General features: G+C 41.5%; 1 protein-coding gene across 2 annotated transcripts in view; it reads left to right on the top strand.

The window, feature by feature from the left end:
* Positions 1-8,951, top strand: part of RAB3GAP1 (RAB3 GTPase activating protein catalytic subunit 1) — a 94,026-nt gene extending 85,075 nt beyond the window's left edge. The window contains exons 20-24 of one of the 2 annotated variants that reach the window (XM_074363566.1): positions 2,618-2,714; positions 2,813-2,916; positions 3,042-3,157; positions 4,630-4,732; positions 8,015-8,951. In XM_074363566.1, coding sequence (XP_074219667.1) covers positions 2,618-2,714; positions 2,813-2,916; positions 3,042-3,157; positions 4,630-4,732; positions 8,015-8,353 — 759 coding nt within the window. In that variant the 3' untranslated portion in view covers positions 8,354-8,951. The remainder of the gene's footprint in view (positions 1-2,617; positions 2,715-2,812; positions 2,917-3,041; positions 3,158-4,629; positions 4,733-8,014) is intronic. The other variant, XM_010973223.3, reaches the window with a different exon arrangement.
* Positions 8,952-19,161: the final 10,210 nt, after the last annotated feature.

Below are 19,161 nucleotides of genomic sequence, written 5' to 3' on the forward strand. Positions count from 1 at the left end.
AATGTTATAAAACAGACTGGAAAACTTCCAGATTCACTGAGATTAAAGAGGTAGGATAAGTAAAGACGATGCGTGACCCTTAGCTGGATCCTGTATAGTGGTGGGGAGAGGTCACAACAGACATTATTCTGTCATTTGACAAAATTCTGCTAAGGATAATAGGTTAGATTAAAAGTATTTGATCAGTGTTTTTTATTACTACTCAGCCATAAAAAAGAATAAAATAATGCCGTTTGCAGCAATATGGATGGAACTGAAGATCATCATTCTAAGCGAAGTGGGCCAGAAAGAGAAAGAAAAATGCCATATGATATCACTTATATGAGGAATCTAAAAAATAATAGTAATAATAAGGACACAGATGAACTACTTATTATTTATAACTTAGATGATTGAGTTCTTGAATATGTGTAAACACACTGTCCTTTATGATTGGATTACCACATTCTGTTGATTCTTATTTTGTAGTTGCCTTTATTCCTTTGATAACTATGTAAATTTAAAAAGCTAAAGCTCTAATCTGTTTTTAGAAACAATGATCAGTACATGTATGTAAACTAAAAAAAAGTGCAGTATACAGTATATATATTTACATGGAATATAATGTATATGTGCAGTTGAATTGTAATCTACCTAATAAAACCAAAAAAGAAAAAAATATATATGAATTAGTTCCCAATTAAGTTAAAGCAAAATTTAAGAATATTAAAAAAAGTATTTGATCAGTGTTAAATTTACTTTATATAATCAAAATAATTTATATTATGTAAGAAAACATTCATAATTTTAGGACACACACTGAGATATTTGGGGATAAAGGGACATCATGTATGGAACTTGATCTCAAATTTTTCAAAAAAAAGTATGTATTGTATGCACATACAGAGAAGAGATGCATGTGATAAGAGGATGTAAAAGGTTAGCAAATGAATCTAGGCAAAGGATATGCAAAAATTTTATATTCTTGCAAATTTGTTTTTCTGAAGTTAAGGAAAAAGTTTGAAATAATTTTAATAAGAAGGTAGAACAATGGGAACTCTGATTACTTTATGTAAGAATGTAAATCTGTTGAAACACTTAGTAAAAGGAATTGGAATATGACTTGAGTATTTAAAAAATAATTTGGCATTGTCTTATACATAACCTAATTCTGTTTTTAGATACATACCCTGAAGAAATTCCTCCGCATTGGCACCAGCAAACGTATGAAATAATGTGACAGGAGCATTATTTGTAATAGCCCAAAAATGGGGATGGAGGAGGAACATTTTAATGCAGCAGTTAAATAAATAAATGATAGCACGGATCAGTGCATCTCAGAAACAATGCTGAGTGAAAACAAGTCACTGAGGGGCATAACCAGAAATATTACATTTATATACAGATTAAAACCACATAAAACTAAGCAACACAATATCTAGGGTTATATACGTATGGGAGACAACTATGAGGAAAAGCAGAAGAAGGATCAGTAGTTCCATTGGGGTGCGGAGCGTGAGGAAGGGAGACTTGGTCAGGGAGGCACATGGGGGACTTGGAAAGTATTAGTAATCTTCTGTTTCTTAAGCTGATTGGTGTGTAAACAAATGTTTGTGTTTTCTTTAAACTATTTATAAAATACTCTGGTTTGTGTTTTCTTAATTTTAAAAATGTTTCAAAACACACAAAACCCTCCAAGCCAAATAAGAAAAATCATAAATCATTAAATGAACAAAGCAAGTTAAGAAAGTGTATATATATCATGAGTTTTTGTTAAGAAATTGCATTTTTATCTGTATCTTTGTGTTTAAATGGGCATAAAAATAAGTCTGAGAAAATAAACACAAAAATGTGTTGTTCCTTAGGAAGTAGGATTTCTAGAGAACTTTTACATTATACTTCTCTGTATTTATTTATTTACTTCTGAGATTTGTGAACATTTATCAGCCAGGCTCACATTATTAGATTATATTTATCTTGTCTTTTACCACTGTTGAATAAGGACTTTAAAGGTAAGGTCCATATGTTAACATGTACTTCTCTCTCTGTTTTTTCAGTCAGAAGAATAATAAAACAGTTTCCATTTTTGGAAAAAACAATAAATGAAAACAACTTAGACAAACCAAAAAAATTAGCAGAAGGTCACTAGCAATGTTAGGAAATCTTTAGTTAGGAAAGCAGGCTACAAAACAGTATTTTATATAATATTAATTCACTTAATATATTGTGTATATTTGAAATCTTAAAAAATCCTAGAATTGAAAACGCTCCACCAGTAATAGTTGTTATCTTTAGGTGGTATAATTTGCAGGTATAATTTGCAGGTGGTTTTAATTTTCTTTGTATTTTCTTAATTTGCACGTATTACATATGGAAGCAGGAAAAAACATTATGAGTATTTACCATTATTAAAGACTGACGTTTTTAGCTCTATTCAGTAACATTATTCTTACCTTTGGAAGTGGTAGCTACTTACCTGAATGAGTTAGGGGTAGGTACTAAGAGAAGAGAGGTCTTCTCTACTCTTGTTACAGATATGAGTTCAGTGGTACAGAGTTTTTAATTTTGTAAATAGCTGCTTTCTTCTTTGACAACTGCATGGAATGTTTTTTTTTTTAACTCTGTGTGTCTCCTTCAGGTGCTGCACTATCTGGCAGTACAGAAACCTGCAGACCTTGCTCGGCACCTGTTACCTTGTGTAATTCATGCAGCCGTACTCAAGGTAAAGGAAGAAGGTAAATGTCTTGTTTGATTAGTCATTAGGTCCTTTCCAAATTGAAAGTAGATTTTTGCCTAACTTACCTAATGATGGCTTTGGTCTTTTTAAAAATAGAAAGTCTGGAAAACATTTCTTCAGTTAAGAAGATTATAAAGCAGATAATATCTCATTCCAGTAAAGTTTTGCACTTCCCCAATCCAGAAGACAAGAAATTGGAAGTAAGTCTGATCTTGCCAAGCATTTTCCCCACTTGGCAATGACTATTTTAAAGGTAAATTTTTAAAAGGCTTTGCTTTTTTTTTTGCTGTCTTCCAATATACATCTCTCCCTTTTGCACTGTTAGGAAATCATCCATCAAATTATTAATGTAGAAGCTATAATTGCTAGAGCCCGCTCACTGAAAGCCAAGTTTGGAACTGAGAAATGCGAACAAGAGGAGGAAAAGGAAGATCTTGAAAGGTAATTGCTATTTGAATAACTCATTTTTGTCTGTGGTGGGAAAAGCCACCACTCTCTTTAGACAGTTTTCATATAATACTGAGATTCTTTTGTGGTGGTCCTATATTATTTGTAACAAGCATTGGCTAGAGATAGAGGAATATTTATTTATCATAGGATTTGACCTCTCCTGTTTTTCTGAGTATTTGCCACATGTTTCCATTCTTCCCACTTTTAGAGCCAAGTCTACCAGGTCTCTTTTTCTAGGAATGTCCTTGTTTGCTCTTGGAGCAGTTGCCTGTGGAGGAACTAGCTAGTCACTCTTTGTACTTGAAATGCCCCAGTCCTTTGCTTTCTGCTCTCACTGTTCCTTAAGTACAGGGGAGGTGTACCAAAACTGTATATCTGCTCAATATTCCTAGTTATTTATTTAATTCTAAGCAAGATTTGTGGTAGCAAATGTGCATGTCCTCTGAGCCTTGTGAATGTTTTGAAAGAGTGACCAGATGGCCTCTCCAGGATGAGGCAAGTGACTGGGTCAGTCTTTTCCTCCTTCTCAGACTTGGACCATTTTGAAAGGACCCTGTCAGTGTGAGTCCCTGTCCATTTTTTGCCAGAGGTACTTGAAAGGACAATGTTGTTTTAATATGTGATAAAGTGTTTCCAAATTTGCTACTTCAGCAGCTTGAATTTGTGATAACTAAAATTTTCATCAGCCTTTCCACAAGAAATGGCATTATTGATGTTAAATAATTAATATTATATGACAGGGCATTTGCTATAGCTTTTTACAAATTCTTGTTTGAATATATCTTTTGTTGAGTGAAATTTTCTCCCAGCCTTCTTTGCTCTTGAAAATTCCTTCCTTTTGAATGAGAAGAATACACTCTAATCAAAGGAATTGTTTCTAAAATAACAGTATGAATTAGTGAGCAGGTGGTGTAGGCTTGGTGGCTCTCTGCCTTCAACTCTTTTAGCTCTACTGTACGTTATCTGTGATATACTTGGAAGTACAGTGTTTCCTGCACATAATGGCTTGGTTTACAATTGAGATTTTGCTCAGCAAAACATATATTTAAGTGTACACAAACACACACACACCTTAAAAGAAAATGAGAAATATGGATCATTGCTTTGCTGTATAAATTAAACTTGATTTTTATTGTTAAAAACCTTTTTAAAAAAGATTTTATTTACTGTGGCATTTTCTAAACTTCTAGTCTGAAAGAAATAGACGGAATATTTCTTTTTACACTTTGACAGACATGGGCTTTAAAAAATTTTTGTGAACGTTGTTGAAAGGCCTTATGATTGTCATTTGAGTCAATTTTAATTCCAAATGCCAGTCTATCCTGCTAGAAAATTTCCACTCCAGCCTTAGTAGGGTTCACAAGTAGCATTTTTTGGGTTTGTCCACAAAATTAATCAGGGAGACTGACCCAGGGTGAACTGAGCAGCTCTCTTCATGTCCTCTCATTACGTCTCTCTCCTAGGTTTGTGAATTGCCTTCTGGAGCAACCCGAAGTGTTAGTTGTTGGCGCAGGAAGAGGACATGCTGGCAGGATCATTCACAAGCTGTTTGTGAATGCTCAGAGGGTATGTGAGATCCCTGGTTGTCTGTATCACGATCTCTCCAGGCCTCTACTCAGTAAGGACTGTTTGATTCCCCCACATAGCCGATTATACAGCTGCTAACTGAACAATGGGTTTGACCCTTGAAGAAATAATGACTCTCCACAGTGACTTCTTAGTCTTTGAAATCCATCTACTTTCTTACATGTTTAAGTAAAGTGGTAAGTTTATTTTAGTACCTAAATTTCAGAAGTTAGAATGATCTGAAATCTCTTGTTAAAGAATCTGATAGGGGCTTAGTTAGCAATGACCAGTGCTGTGCTGTGGAAAAAAATGTTTACTACTTTTGAATTAGAATAGTTTCCTAATTTGATTAGAAGATTGATTTAGTTTTACCAGTTTTAAACTCCATGTACTGCAAATGGGTTCACAACTTAGCTTATGTATGAAGTTAGTAAATCTAACTATTTTTATAATGGTAAAGAGATATAACTTGAGAGGTTTCCTAGGAAAGAGAGCAAGACTCAGATTTTTAGGACCATGGAAATAAATCTTCAGCACAGAAGTAAAGCCCAATTTGAAAACTTTTGTCATGACCTCTACTGATGAAGATAAAGGTTTAAAAATTACATAGTACTTTGTGCCACTCTAAAACTGTTAAGATGTTGGATTTTTTATGTGGATGGTACTAGTTATACTTTGTGTTGATTCTCTCTGTACTGATCTGGTTAAGAGTCACTAGCATTCTACAGATGATTCTCATTTCTGGGTTCGTTAAAGATTCTGAAAAAAGTATTTTGAAATGTACCAAGTACAGGCTGCCCCCTATATGGCACCGTGGTGACACTAGAATGACCCAGTTTTGAAGGTGTAATTCTCACAATCAAATAAGAAAAAGAATTTTCATGGGTTTACACATGAAATAAATACTTTATAATCTCCTTTGAGTTGGTCTGGCGTCCTAGTTAAAATATTCAAAATCATAGCCAAATATACTTCTCTGAATTTTTAGCAAGAACTAAATATAAAACCCTGAGATTATTTATGGGGTGGCCCCCTAAGTGTAAGGATTTCAAGTTAAAAACCAAGTATTTTATTTCATTATAAATTAGAGTTCTAGCAAACAATAGATGCTTACTTTATTTTGTTTTTGTCTCTGGCATGAACCCAAAAACCAAGTTTGTTTTCACATCCTAAAATATCTTCTCCAATTTACTAGCTGGAAGCTTACAAGCACATTTCCTTGTTAACACCAACACGAATTTTCCTCATACTGCAAAAATTCTTTCCTCATTTTTTAAAATCTGTAGGTTAAGAGGATTTAAAATCTAAAGTATTTATATTTTTAATGCTGAGAGTGTAACATTCTCATTGTTGTAAATAGTTAAGCAAAATTATTTTCCCCAGTATGGAAAGGGCCTCTTTCCCCCAGACTGTAAGTAAAATCTTCCTTTAAAAATTTGGATAATGTGTAGAGTATTATAAAGAAAAAAATTAATCACACTAAAAATTAATCACATCAGTCTCACTACCCACTGATGATAATTGTTATTTAACATCTAGTATATACAAATATATATAAATTTTATAAAATAGGATATTATATAATTTACTTTGTTCTTAATTTCCACTTAATGTAATTATCTTTCTACATCAGTACACACAGAAGTGTATCATCTTCTTGGCCTCACTGTATAGCTAATTCCCTTTAATGGTTACTGAATTATACATTGATCCCACATTATATAATTTTAAAGTATTTCAAACTTTCAAACCTTGTAGTAAATGTTTTTAGGGAATTGGCAGACTGAAATCCATATAGCAAGCACCTGGTTGATACATTTTTAAACTCAGCTCTTAAATGTCTGGCTAATAGAAACCATTCAAGTTTATTCATGTAATTTTTCATAATTAATGAATACTTTTTATTAATTCTACTAATAAATCAAGATTTTTAACATTTAAAAATTTTTTTAATTTCTGAGAATTTTATAGCATACAACTTTACATATTTAGAACTTTAAAATTATGCATTTTAATAAACTTCATGATTACATGTGTCAGTGGTATATTCATATTTAAATTGAATTCAGCAAACAAACTGATTGGATTTTGCTTTTCATGTTGCTAAATTGAATAACTCAGACATCTAATCTTAAAATTCATTGATCTATTTTTTAAGCCATGAGCACTTTTTAAAATATTTTAATCTTCAGTAAAAGAGCTGTATTTTTGCTGAATCATTTCCCCATTAAGTGGTACATGGTATGTCACCTGTTGAGCCATCAGATGCATGAGTAGTGGGATTTGTCTGCTCAGTTTGACACCTAGGTGTGTTGTATGTGGTTTTTGTGTGTTTTTGTCTTGATATTCTTTTGATAGGATCATATTCCTTAATGTAGTGCATGCTGTCTCTGAAATAATCTTGAAATCTCTTATCTAGCTCTTTTTAAACCATCTTGCCTGTTTCCTTTTCATCACTGTTTCTTTTCTCACCCTTTCACAAGCTGACTGAATCTTCTGATGAGGTAACAAAATAGCCTTTGTCCCTCATAGTTCCTCGTTCCTTCCCATCCCTGTAACTTCATGAGGTCATTAAGACTAACCAACCACCTGTTTAACAGTCTGGATCTAGCATACCTTTCTTGCTGATGTTTAGCCTAACATGATTTCATATTTCCATTGCCCAAAGAATTACTTTCGCCAAATTGATGGTATTGTGAAAGAAATACAGTGATCAGAGTTAAAATGAAAGCTCAATGGAATATGTATTTTATGCAATTTTAATAAACAAATAGATGCTTCTAATATTTAAAACTTCTTTTTTTTTGGCCACTGCTACATTTCATGAACCTCTATCACTTCTGCATCACATTAGTCACTGAGCAAACAAAACCAATGTCCCCAGTTTTAATTTGGCAAAGGAACCTTAAAAAGAATTGAAAGAAGAAATAAAAATCATCTTTCCAGACTCTGGAGAGAAGCAGCTCCTTTACTGGACTGAGGACACCAGACTTGGACTTGGGTCGTTGCTAGAAGAAATATATAGAAACCAGCACAGCTCCACTGTCCCTCTTCATCAGACGTTTGAATAAGACCCTCACTTTCCGAAGCAGATTGTCTGGCAGTCGTTATCCCTCTGTCTCTGTCACCAGTTTATTTGTAATCTCTGGCTGCTCGTGCAGTGTTTCAGGCTTCTTGCATTTTCTGTTGTGATTTTTGAGCAATCATAACATAATTGACTACATTACTGAGTAATGTAGAACATTTTTATGTATTTATCATGCTTGTTCATCTGTCCTTCAGAATGATCCGAGATTAGCACTCCACTTGCTCTTGAGTTTGACATTTGATTCTCTTCAAGGCTGCAGCCATGGCTCCGCCAGAGGAGGACCTGAAGAGAATGGGGTCCCTGGAAGAGAGGAGGCCGAACTCGGCATCGGACTTCCCGCCCCCAGCCGGCCGGGAGCTCATTTTGCGCACCACTGTGCCCCGCCCTGCCCCCTACTCCCGAGCTCTGCCTCAGCGCATGTACAGTGTTCTCACCAAAGAGGACTTCAGACTTGCAGGTGCCTTTTCATCAGATACCTCCTTCTTCTGATTCTTCTAGAGTTACCTCTTTTGTGGCCTCAGAGACAGTGCTGACCCCTTCGTGGGAGGGAGGCTGTGTCAGAACTAGAGGCCATGAAGAGAACCTGTCCAGTTCAGTGATGGAGAATCATACCAGCATCTGAAAGACTTTCCACTGGGCTCTGTTGTACCTTGGTGGGGGCAGAGGGGTGGGCCTCAGCTGTTGAAAGATTTCTTCCCCAAAGAGATGACCCTTGTTTGAGGGGAGGGGAAGACTAAAAACAATAGCAGTTCTCTGTACTCACTCTGGTAGGATTATGTTCATTTACTCTCTTCTGTGACTATCTCTTAGGCTGTTGCCCTGTATTCATAGTCTCTGTAAACACTTACTATATTTATTAGTATCAAGTATGCAAAGTAGAGTATCCGTTAACTCAGATTTCTGGATATTTTGGTGGTAGCTTCTATTCCCAGAATCTGTGTTTTTAAAATACTAAATGACATTCTGTTCAGTCACCTGATGGCCATCTTTATTGTACTAATTAACTTGCTGAGCATTTTGAATTTTCTCAGAGAAAGCCTGGAATTTCAGTCTATGTGTTTTTCCCTACAACTGTGACGTAAATGTATTCCTTCTGATAAAGACCATACATTAAATGTCACTGCAGATTTAGTCTGATGTGTCCTGTAAGGTGTGTTTGTCTGACTTGTCTGTCTTTGTGGCCCTGTAAGATAGCGCCCTGCAGATTTTTCCCTTCCTCGCTGTACAGCATGCATCCCCTTTCCTGTGGTTGCTGGCTGGATACTGTATTTAATGAAGTAGAAATGAGCACATGCTAAAAATATAGCCTCCGTACATAGCGATTATCATGCAGTTAGTATAATTTAGTGTATGTGCTATGTAATGAATAGATTACTTCAGTGCACTGTTTTGCTTTTGTATTTTAGGTAAAATGAAAATAATCAATGGGGATGTGTAGCACCCAGCATAAGGGTAATAGCAACATATTTCCAATTATGTGATGATCAAAATTTGTTAAGTCTTTGTTGCCATATGGCCTCTGTTCAGTAACCTTAAATCTATTTTTAGGCCTAAAATTCCCACTTTAAAGCAAAGTAAAAAATGGTTATACTGAAGAATAGACCTTGTCTATGTAACTTTAAAGAATTAATAGAGCTGTGTAAACTGTTATTTTTGTAAAAGAAATAAAATGTAAATGTGTGTGTACATATATATGTATATATATATGCATATATATATGTATATATGAGCTATGGGAGGTCCCAGTTGATTTTACCTGTTGGCCTCCGCAGCGCTTTCCTCTGGGATGCTGGACTTGATTTCTGCTGGTAAGCTGCATGTGAGCCCAAGGACTGAGTGCTGTACCAAGTAGAAAATACACCTTTCCAGGGCAAGAATTTGTCTGCTTTCTAATGAGGAAGTTAATAACATTTTTCAAAGAGAAGGTTGGATTTTAAAAAGGTGTTGTGAATCCAATAAAAGGGAAAGTGTTGCTTTCTCTGGCTAACTCTCTTCTTTTCTCCCCTCTACTGGGCATTTTGTCCTTACTTCAGTTAGTTATATGCTGTCTCAGACTTTCCTAAATATTTGCAGCCTGCTGAGTCTTGCAGGGGTCTCAAATACTTTGTGCCTTTTTTTTAATGGCAGTTACCCCATTTACTTTTATTGTAGTTATGTGTTTGTTTATTTTCCAGATACGTGTAAGTACCTACTTTGTATCAAGTACTGTACTAGGCAGTGAAGGTAAGACAGAAACAAGAACACACTCCCTCCTTTCAGTGACCTTCCTGTCAGGCAGGGAAGACTGATGTTACATTGCCAGAAAATGGAGAGTGCAGTCAGCTCAACTGTATGAACTGGAGAGCCAACGTTTTTCATAGTAATTTGTTCATTCATTCATTGGTGGTGGAGATTAACACATGCAGTAATAGTGAATGTAAGGTGTAATGGGAGAAGTTTTTCAGTCAGGCTTTAGGGATCGGGAAAATCTTCCTAGAGGAGATGATGTCTAGATTGAGACCAGAAGCTGAGTGGGAGCTGAGGTGGCGAAGTACGGGAAATTGTGTGCAAAGATGAACTATGTATTTCCCTCCCTCCCTGCTTCTTGCCCCTAGTGTATTGTCATTGTGCTGCTGCTCTCATGAAGCGGAGTTTTTTTTCCAGCCCTTCAGTCTGGACTTAGCCAAATCTTTCTTTGGTCAGTGGAGTGTTACCAAGCAGAGACTTGAAAAGTTATCCGCACGTTGGGACTTGTGTTCTCTTCCTCCTGGGGACCCTGAGACGTGCAAAGAAGCCTGCAGAATGGGGAGAGAGTTGGGTGGTTTGTTATGCAGCAAAATTAACTGATACAGGGAGGCAAAGGAAGTGTTTTGGGCAGAGAAAACAGAATGGGCAAAAAAAAAACCCCAAAAACCCCAGAAACAAAGAAAATCTGTCTTTGGAGAATAGCCAGAATTTCAGTTTGGCTGGGTGTGGTACCCAGAGTAGAAAGAGGCAAGAAATGGAGACGGTGAGGTAACTGAGATTAGAAGTTCTGCGTAAACCACAGCAAGAAGTTCCCGGCTCCATCTTCAGGCAGTGGTGAGTCACTGAAGAGTTTGAACCAGGGGGGTGACAGGTGGGTTTTAGACCACACTAAATGGATTGGAAGGCTAAGAAAATATATACACGTCCTAGAACTTGTACTAAATTGGCAAGTAGCAGTTATCGCCAATGTTTCTCCCCCTCCTTTGTGCTTTGCAGTGTGTGGCAAAAAGCCTGACCAGTGCTTGTGGAACTGACATGAAGTGTCCTCACGTGGACCCTCCCACCCTGCATATTCTTGTACCACTGTAATAATACAGATTTTTCTTTAGGCTGGGATTTTTAAAACTCTCGAAGCACTTATATTTATGTCCCATTCATTAGTTCAGCAAATGCTTACTGAGTGCCAGCTATGCGCCAGGTACTGTTCTGGGAGATGGGGATACAGCAGTGACAGGACAGGTAAGAGACCCTCGTGGAGTTGACGTGAAGGGACACCTAGTGTCATCAAATTACCTGTGAGGAGAGGGAATGCTTTTTAGGCAGGTGATGAGGGAAGGCCTCTGAGGCACTGTGAGGCGGTGACACTGAGCAGAGAGACCTGCATGAAGTGAGGGAGCCGGCCTGGTGGGTGCCCAGAGACGAACCCAGACAGAGGATAAAAGAAGAAAAGCCCAGGGGTGTGAGTCAGCATGGTGTGTTGGAGGCAGAGAGAAAAGGCCACAGTGGTTATAGAGAGTAGAGGAAATGAAGAGAGTGAAGAAAAGAAGGACGCACAAGGACCAGATAACACAGAGCATTTGGAGTTTGGATTTGTTCTCTCAATTGAAAGGGAAACCCAGTGTAGAGTTCTGAATGGGGGTGGGGGGTATTGTGATCTGACATTTAGAAAATCTTCACTCTGGCTGGTGTGTTCTGGAGAATGAGGAGGAAGCAGTGAAACTAGTTAGGAGTGTTGAAGATTTGGCCTGGAGTGGGAGCAGCGGAGAGGGTAAAGGTGATCGGATTGGGTGTATGTTTTGAATGCAGAATGAACAGAATTTGCTGATAGAATTCATGAGGCTATGGGGAAGAGTCAAGGAGGTCTTGAAAGTTTGGAGCCTGAGTAGCTGAGTGAATGATGCTGTCATTTACTGAGATGGAGAAGATGGAGGAAGAGCAAGTTGGGGGATGGTGTGAGTGAAGAGTTTGAGTTAGGATGTGTTAATTTTGAGATACCAATTACATACCTGTGGTAGCCAGCCTCTAAGGTGACTCCAGTGATTCCCCACCTCCTGCCTCCTGGTACTCACACCCTTGTGTAATCCCCACCCCCCGAAAAATTATACCAGGGCTGGTCTCTGTGAGCAACACAACACTGAAAAAGTGTTGGTATCTCCCAAGGTTAGTATATAAAAGATACTGGTCTTGAGGTCCCCCTCTCCCCCATCCCCCCACTCTCTCTCTTTCTCTCACTCACTCTCATCACTCAGTCGGGGGGGGGGGGGGATTGACTGCCATGTCACAGACAACCCTAGGGAGAGGCCCTCATCCTGAGGAATTGAGTGCTCCTGCCAGCAGCCATGTGAGTAAGCTTGGAAGTGGATTCTCCCCAGCCTCAGAAGACTGCAGCCTCCTGAGGGACCTTGAGCCAGAGTTACCGAGCTAAGCCACTCCTGGATTGCCAGCCCTCAGAAACTGTGTGAGATGATGCTTGTTATTTTAAGCTGCTGAATTTGGGAGCCATGTGTTACACAGCAATAGATAACTAATACAATCACAGGTGATTATGTAAGTTTGGAGTTTAAGGAGAAGGTTAGGGCTTGTGCTGTAAATTGGGAAATTCAGATACAGATAGTACGTAAGCCATAGGACAGTGTGAGACCCCTTGGGAGTGGATACAATGCAAAGAGATGGTTTGGGGATTGAACCAGAGATCAGGAAGAGGAGGACGGCCAGGGGAGACTGAGGAGTAGCCACTGAAGTACAAGGAAAACCGTAAGTGCGATGTTCTAGAAGCCAAGAAAAAAAGTATTTGAAGGTGGGCATTGATAGGCCATTGAAATGTCAGTAAGATGCAGACTAAACACTGACTGGTGTGACCGGTGCTTGCAGAGTAACCAGTGCATTCGGAGAGGTAATACAGTTCTTACTGAGAAAGAATAGAGGTGACTTCCTCTGTGGGAGGGAAGATCGTGGGGTGCACTTAACACTTCTGCTGAAGCCAGATGGGGTTTTGGTTGCTGTGTGCTCAGTGTTCTTTGCCAGGAGCTGGAGGGTAGGGGACGGGGGGCAGGGAGGCATGTGAGGAAGAGGGTAAGAGTGTGAAGCCCATTGAGTCTGTTTCAGGCCAACTGTAACCCACTCTTGCTGTGAGCTCCTTTCTTCTGGGCACACAGGGCAACGGACAGGACTTGTAATTCGGCAAACAATGAATGAAAGCATGAATGCCTCTCAGTGGCAAAACTTGTGTTTGAATCTCCTCAGCTCCATTTTTTGGCCACTGGGCACCATGAAACCAGAAGTTTAATTCCTGGAAGCCAGAAGCCTGCTGTCTGCATTTCTCTAGCTGAGAAGGGGAGCTTGGCATCAGCCTACGAAAGTGGGCTTGCCTACTTACTGAAATACAAAATAGAGCTAGTTCATATTAGCAGGACTCCTCTGCCAGCAGTTTTTTCTCTGGGAGCTTGTGATGTCTGACAGGTGGTCGTGGATAAATTCCCCTAGAAAACACTCTCACCTACAGCAGGGATCATTCCCAGGGAGAGCTTATCCACCAACAAAGGCCACTGGACAGAAGGCCCGCACTTGGCCCCTGCCGGGGGAGGACAGAAATGTGGCCCAGGCCCTGGGTTCGAGGGTGTGCTCCTCTCCTGCACTCCCCAAGGGCAACCCGGGCAGCGTGGGGCTTTGGCAGCTCCTGGTGGAGATCTTGATGCCGGCTCAGAGGCACACTTCCCTCTGCGGCTTTCTAGCTGAGTCAGCCTCTCTAAGGAGGTAAATTTTTTCCCTACCAGGTTGAAAAAAAGCTGGATTTTTTTTCCATGCAAAACCATGACAGAATGATTTTTGTTTAAGTTTGCAGGTTTGTCTTCATTCTTGTCCCAGAATAAGGCAGACGAATGGCTTGTGAGGAGGATGTGCTCAGGCTGGGCTGGCTCATACTGGAGGAGCTGTTAGTTGGGTTCAAAGCTGGTGAGTTGGTGGTCTGCAGTCCTCAGCAGGCCTGTGAGGAAAAGTATTTCCCAGGAGAGAAAAAGAGAATTCACCACAGTATTGGTTTCCTAAGGCTGTGATAACAAAGTATCACAAACTGGGTGGCGTTAAAAGGCAGAAATTTATTGTCTCATAGTTGTGGAGGCTACGAGTCTGAAATCAAGTTGTTGAGAGACCACGCTTCTGCTGAAGCCTGGAGGGAAGACCCTTCCTTGCCTTGTTCCAGGCTCTGCTGTTGCCGGCGTCGTCGGTGGTCCTTGGCTCGCAGCTGCAGAACTCAGGTCTGCCTCTGTCGTCATGAGGTAGAGTGTGTCCCCACCCCCATGTCTGTGTCTCTTCCCGTGACACCAGCCACCCTACTGCAGTGTGACCTCATCTGAACTGAGAACATCTGTAATGACCTTACTTCCAAACAAGGTCCCAGTCTGAGGTACTGGGGTTAGGACTTAAACATATCTTACTATTTTTTGGAAGGGGGCCAGGGTCACAATTCGAACCATAAAAGTGTCTTTCACAAGCCATCCCAATGGACAGGTGCCTAGCCAGTTGCTGGTAAGTCCTGGAGCCTGACAGCAAAAAGCAAAGATAGCAAGAGAGGTCAGTTCCAGATCCCAGCCTTCATCAGCCACAAGATACTGAGCCGCCCCTAACCTCTTCCTCTGTCAAAATGGGGACAAAAGTAAGTACCTAATAGGTTGTTACAAAGACTAAACAAGATAATCCATGAAAAGTGCCCAGTGTGGCCCAGGTGGGTACTTCAGTTGTTGGCTGTACTAAGTGACACCGTGGGGATGAGTGCACGCTTAGCTGTGGGGGCCAAGCTGCGGTCTAACATGAGAACACGCCCAGCAGCCAGTGTTCGCACCCTGGTAGCCTTGTAACAAGAAGTGTGACTTTGAAATCTGTCTCCTCAGATGAGCTGTTACCTTTTGATCCCTTTTTCCCTCCTCGGCTCACAGGCCCCGTGGAGGACGTTACATTTAAAGGCTGCATAGACTTTGTTGAGGCAAAGGGCTGGGGCGGGAAGTCAGGAAGAGTCGTGGCGCATTCCAGGCCTAGGGACTTATCTGCAGAGGCCCCCAGTCCCTGTGCCCTCATGGCTAGAGCAGAGGGGAGAGAAAGCAGGGAGGCTGCCGAGGCTACAACGACTGGTTCCGAGCCTCATGTGGCCCATTGAGGCATTTGGAGCTTGTCGAGTGAGAGCAGAGAAGCTCTGAAAGGTTTTCAGTGGAGGAACTGAGGAGCAAGACTAGACTCAGACCCGTTAGGAAATGGTGATCGCCATGGTGATCTCCGCACGAGGTGACAGTGGCCTGGACCATGGTGGTGGTAATGGGGTGAGAGATTCAGCAAGTGACACCAGCAGGACTTGGTGAAGCCTGGGCGGGGGACAGTGAAGGCTGGGATGAGTCTGGATGCCCTGCTCTGACCCCTGAGGGGCCAGGTGCCCCCTTAGGAGAGGGGTTTGTGGCTCATAACCAGTCTGGCATAGCCACCTGCCAGCTCAGCAGCCCCCCAGGAAGAGCACTGCTCTGTGCACTCTGGTGGGATCTGCCTGACACATGGCTGGCTTGTTTCATGGGGGGTGTCCAGAACAGAGCCCAGGAGTCCCTGCTCTGACCGTTGACTAGTGATGGGGGTATGGGTACTGCTGCAACTTGCCTTTCCCCAAGGGGACCTGCTTCTGTCAAACACTTGTCAGGAAGGTACCATGGGCTCCCTCCAGGGGCCAGTCAGACCTGACTAGCAAGTGATGGGATGCGGATCGAAACTTTTTAGTTCTTCAGCCATTTTGACAGTTTGAGTAAATAATGACTTGTCAGTGCTATTTATTCATATTCCTCTTTCTCAGCCCTATTTTTGGCCAAGAACATTCTTTATTTTTGTCCATATTATATAATGAGGGAGCGGCATTCTTAGTAACCCACTGTCACTCCTGTGTTATCTTGCCTACGTGAAAAAAGGAAATATTTTTAGAGTGTGAATTTCCCAAACGTTCCCGACTATTCTGGGACTGAAGGCATAACGTCACGGAAGGAGAGCTTCGTAGGGAGAGGGCCCAGTCATCTTCTCTTTGGCCAGGGCTGACCCCTGCTTCTTGGAAGCTGGCTGGATCCTGCCTGCCTGCCCTGTCCTACCCGGGCCAAGTGGCAGGAGGCTCCTCTCTGCGCAGGGTTTTACATATTCAGCAGCTGATGCAGGAGCCTAGGAATACTCTTAACTGATATCCTTCATTCCTGTTGTTTCAGGATATTCAAAAGATTGGGGGTGCGGGAATTGACTGCAAGCAGTGAACTCCACTTCTTAAGCTCTCAAGTGACAGGCTGAATACCTGGTAGGCGGGGTCACACCAGGAGAGTAAAAGCGCTCTGAGTAAGTTTGAAAGGCTCCTTCCTGGCTGGCCATCAAGAGGCTTCTGTAGCTTAACTGGCTGTGGTGTAAGAAGAAGGCAACTCCCCTGCACTGTATGTGAGCAGGATGAGCTCAGTCCCAACAGGATGTGGCTCGGCGGAGCCATAGAACGTCCCTAAAAATAAATCTGTCCAAAGAGCCTGGGAGTTTCAGGTCTTGCCCTTTGGCTGGAGAGCTGGGCATGTTTCCTTTGTGTGCTTATGGGATTCCCCAGGAGTGTCCTGGTTGAAAACTGCCCCTGGAAGGTGGTGTACAGCCACCTGCAGGGAAAGCCGACCTACCTCCAGGCACAGGGGTGCGGCGGGGAGGCGTCCAAGAAGGACCTACCTGGGTTAATGCGAACAGTCCAACCCAGCGAGTCCTGTGGAAGAGCCAGGAAACTGGGGCCCCTCATCACTGAAGACATCTGAAACCTTTGCAAATAGCCACATTATGTATGATCTTAGGGCAGGTCATTTCCCCACAGTTAAAAAAGCAAATCCAGAGTTTCTCAAACATGAACAGTGTACTGTTCATGAACAGTGTACGGTGCCTCTTAAAGGGACAGCTTGTTGCAGAGGCTGGCACTGGTCTTTGCTCACTTAGTAGCACTGTGGCAGCAACCCCAACTGTAGGTGTGGGCACCCCTATCTCCAGATGAGCCAGAGTAGCTGGTATTCATTGTTTAGATTATCAATGAAATGAAAAAACACCTTTAAAAGGATCAGAGTACTCAAAGACCCCCTAAGACTACATCCTCAAACCCTGGGGTGGGAGCAAGGTGTCTGGAACCTGTTGGACATGGGTAGAAACGCAGCACATTAGCTTGTTTAATACACAGAATCCTGTGAAAAACAAGTAACACCCAACTGAAACTGCACGTGCTCTCCAAGGGTTTCCTGCACACAAGGTGCTCTGACCTGAAGAAATGCGCCTGGTCTCGGGGGTGCAGGTGCTCTCCTAGCCCTCCTCCCACCTCTGTGCACAGGACAGTCTTAAGTTTGTGACCCTCAAACGTGCTCTCAGGGTTAGTGATGGGAGAAGCTGGGCAAGGAGGAAGTGCAACTAGGCTGCGAGAGCAGAAGGACCTGGCCAGATGCACAGGAAGGTCAGAGGTGCGGTCCCCATGCGTGTCTCGCGTGCAGCAGGTGGTAGTCATGACACGTGGTCACTTTGTCCCTAGGCTGACATGCAAGTTTGAATCATATCTGGATGCTGGTATGTGACTCCAGCTGACAAACCTGCCTCTGTGTTCACATAGGTTCCATGTGAAAACTTGGCCCAGTAACGAATGAAAGCCAGAGGGAAAAGAAGAGATTTAATAAAAGGATGACTCAATGGTTGTGTCCCCCTAGAATTCATATGTTGAAATCCTAACCCCCCAGTGTGATGGTGTTAGGAGACAGGGCCTTTGGAAGATTAAGTCATGAAGGTGGAACCCTAATGAAAGGGATTAGTGTCCTTATAAAAGAGACCCCACAGAGCTCTCTCACTCTTACTGCCATATGAGGATACAGCGGGAAGTTAACAGATGGCGTCCAGAAAGACAGCCTTCACCAGAATTTGGCCACGCCAGCACCATGATCTCAGATCCCAGCCTCCAGAGCCATGAGAAATAGATTTCTGTTGGTAAGCCACCCAATGTATGGTATTCCCAGCTAATACAGGCTGGTTTTAAATTAGACTGGTTTTCAAATTTTTGGTTGGTTAATGATGTAGTTAAACACAGTGACTATAAATAGCATTCGTGGCAAAACTTGATGAATGACTGTAGGCTTGTATTTACATAAAGTCATTGAAGGTTGAGTGTTTTTCAATTTCATGGGGAAAGTTATTGGTTAGAGGGCTGCAGTTGGGTTCTTTTGGTTGTGAGGAATAAAGCCCCAAATGTAAGGATTCACAGGGAGCAATGAGGGCCACAAAATGAAACAGCATCATAGGGCTGACCAGAGAGTCTGGAGGAGACTTCTGGATTTGGATCAGCTCTACAGAACCTGAGCGGCAGGAATTCGCACTCCTCACCCTAGTGTATGACCTTGAATGTGACTTGGGTTACTGTTTTTCTGTCCCAGTACCAGTTGGCTTCCTCTTCTTGTCCCACAGTTTGGTTCCTCTGGAGTTTCCGCTTGCTCACGGTCCATGTCAGCTTCTCTGCCCTTGTGCATCACCACCTCTCAATACCAGCTTTTGCTGTTAACTAACTAGTCCCGTCTTTCACCTTTTCACTTCCGTAGAGAAGCACCCGATCAGCCCAGTTTACCTTTCCATTTAGCCTAATGAAAAGGGCATAATTTGTGGCTACCAGCCAGCCTGGGGTTGTCCCTTCAGTGGTGGTGAGAACTGTTCATGAATGTGACATGCTCATTGCCCTGGGTGACGATCAGGAACAGGAAAGACTCCTTTAGATGACAGTGTGGCAGCAATTCCAGTGTGGTCATGTTTATGACTTTAGTTACTCTTCAAAATTTTATTTAACTTTTTATTTGAAAACTTAGAAAGTTGCAAAAATAGTATAAAGAAATCCTGTAAATCCTTTACCCAGATTCACACATTTTCAGTGTTTTTCCATTTTGGTTTTCTAGGCCAAGTTTTTAATCTATCTGTGTTAAACAGAAATTATGAATGCCCTGATCTCCTCTTCTGCCCACCTTCACTTTTCCTATCTCTGTGTTCTGATGGAAAGAAATGACAAAAGCTATGTTGGGCTGATTCTCAGGAAAGAACTTGTCAGAATAGCCATGGTGCTGATTTA

The sequence above is a fragment of the Camelus bactrianus genome, chromosome 5 (assembly GCF_048773025.1).
Source record: "Camelus bactrianus isolate YW-2024 breed Bactrian camel chromosome 5, ASM4877302v1, whole genome shotgun sequence".
NCBI lineage: Eukaryota > Metazoa > Chordata > Mammalia > Artiodactyla > Camelidae > Camelus > Camelus bactrianus.